The 900-nt window shown below is 50.6% G+C and overlaps 1 protein-coding gene across 1 annotated transcript in view; it reads right to left on the bottom strand.

Moving 5' to 3' along the window:
* Positions 1–135: 135 nt before the first annotated feature.
* LOC102754465 (zinc finger protein 773) overlaps positions 136–900 on the bottom strand; it is a 3,990-nt gene continuing 3,225 nt past the window's right edge. Inside the window, 1 exon segment of the mRNA XM_015565895.1 lies at positions 136–740. Coding sequence (XP_015421381.1) covers positions 489–740 — 252 coding nt within the window. The 3' untranslated portion in view covers positions 136–488.

Here is a 900-nt window from a genome sequence, read left to right as displayed (position 1 = left end):
AATAAAAAATATATTAAAAAAAGGTTTGAAAACATTTAGGAGAACTGAAATGCATAAATATGTCATGATATATATGTATATACTGTAGATGAGGCCCCTAGAACCATAAGAAATGCAAAAAATGCAGTTAATAGTTCAATTCTCGTTGCCCTCCTTAAAAATCAAACTGCCCCCCTGTGGGGCGTGTGCCCCCGGTGGGAACACTGGGTTGGGGTGACCAGGGACCGCACGTGCCCTGACTCCTAAGCCCTTTCTCCGTCGGAACGTCCGGCGTTGAACGAGGTTAGCGAAGCTTTGGCTGAACCTCTCTGCGGGGTCACTGTGTCCACACGCCTTTCTGGGTGTGGAGCTTCCCTTCGGACCAGACAGACTTTTGGTTAAAGGCTTGTCCACATGAGCTCCAGTCAAGACCCGTCTCTTCTGTGGACTTTCTGGTGCTGAATGAGGCTGAAACGCCGGCGAAAGGACTTCCCACAATCACCGCACGCCTACGGCGTCTCTCTGGGGTGAGCCCTCCGATGTTTCACCAGGCTGGAGCTGTAGCGAAAGCTTTTCCCACAGTCCCCGCACGCGTAAGGCCTGGCTCTGGTGTGCACCCTCTGGTGCTTGACCAGGCTCGAGTTCTCACTGAAGAGTCGGCCACAGTCCTTGCCCTGAAAAGGCTTTTCTCCAGTGTGAACTTTGCGGTGCTGCACGAGGCTACAGCTTTGGCTAAAAAACTTCCCACAGTCCCTGCACTCCTAAGGCCTTTCTCCGGTGTGGACTCGCCAGTGAGTAGTGGGGCTGGCCTGGTGGCTATAGAAGAACATGGCATCCATGAAAGAGAAAAATAAAAGAACAGAAGCACAGCCGAAGTCCTGAGGAAGAAATCGCGAAGAAATTGTTAAAAAAAAAAATAAG

This window comes from Myotis davidii, unplaced genomic scaffold (assembly GCF_000327345.1).
Source record: "Myotis davidii unplaced genomic scaffold, ASM32734v1 scaffold1412, whole genome shotgun sequence".
Lineage (NCBI taxonomy): Eukaryota > Metazoa > Chordata > Mammalia > Chiroptera > Vespertilionidae > Myotis > Myotis davidii.
The sequence above is the reverse complement of the archived record's forward strand: the minus strand, read 5'-3'. Positions and strand labels throughout refer to the sequence as shown.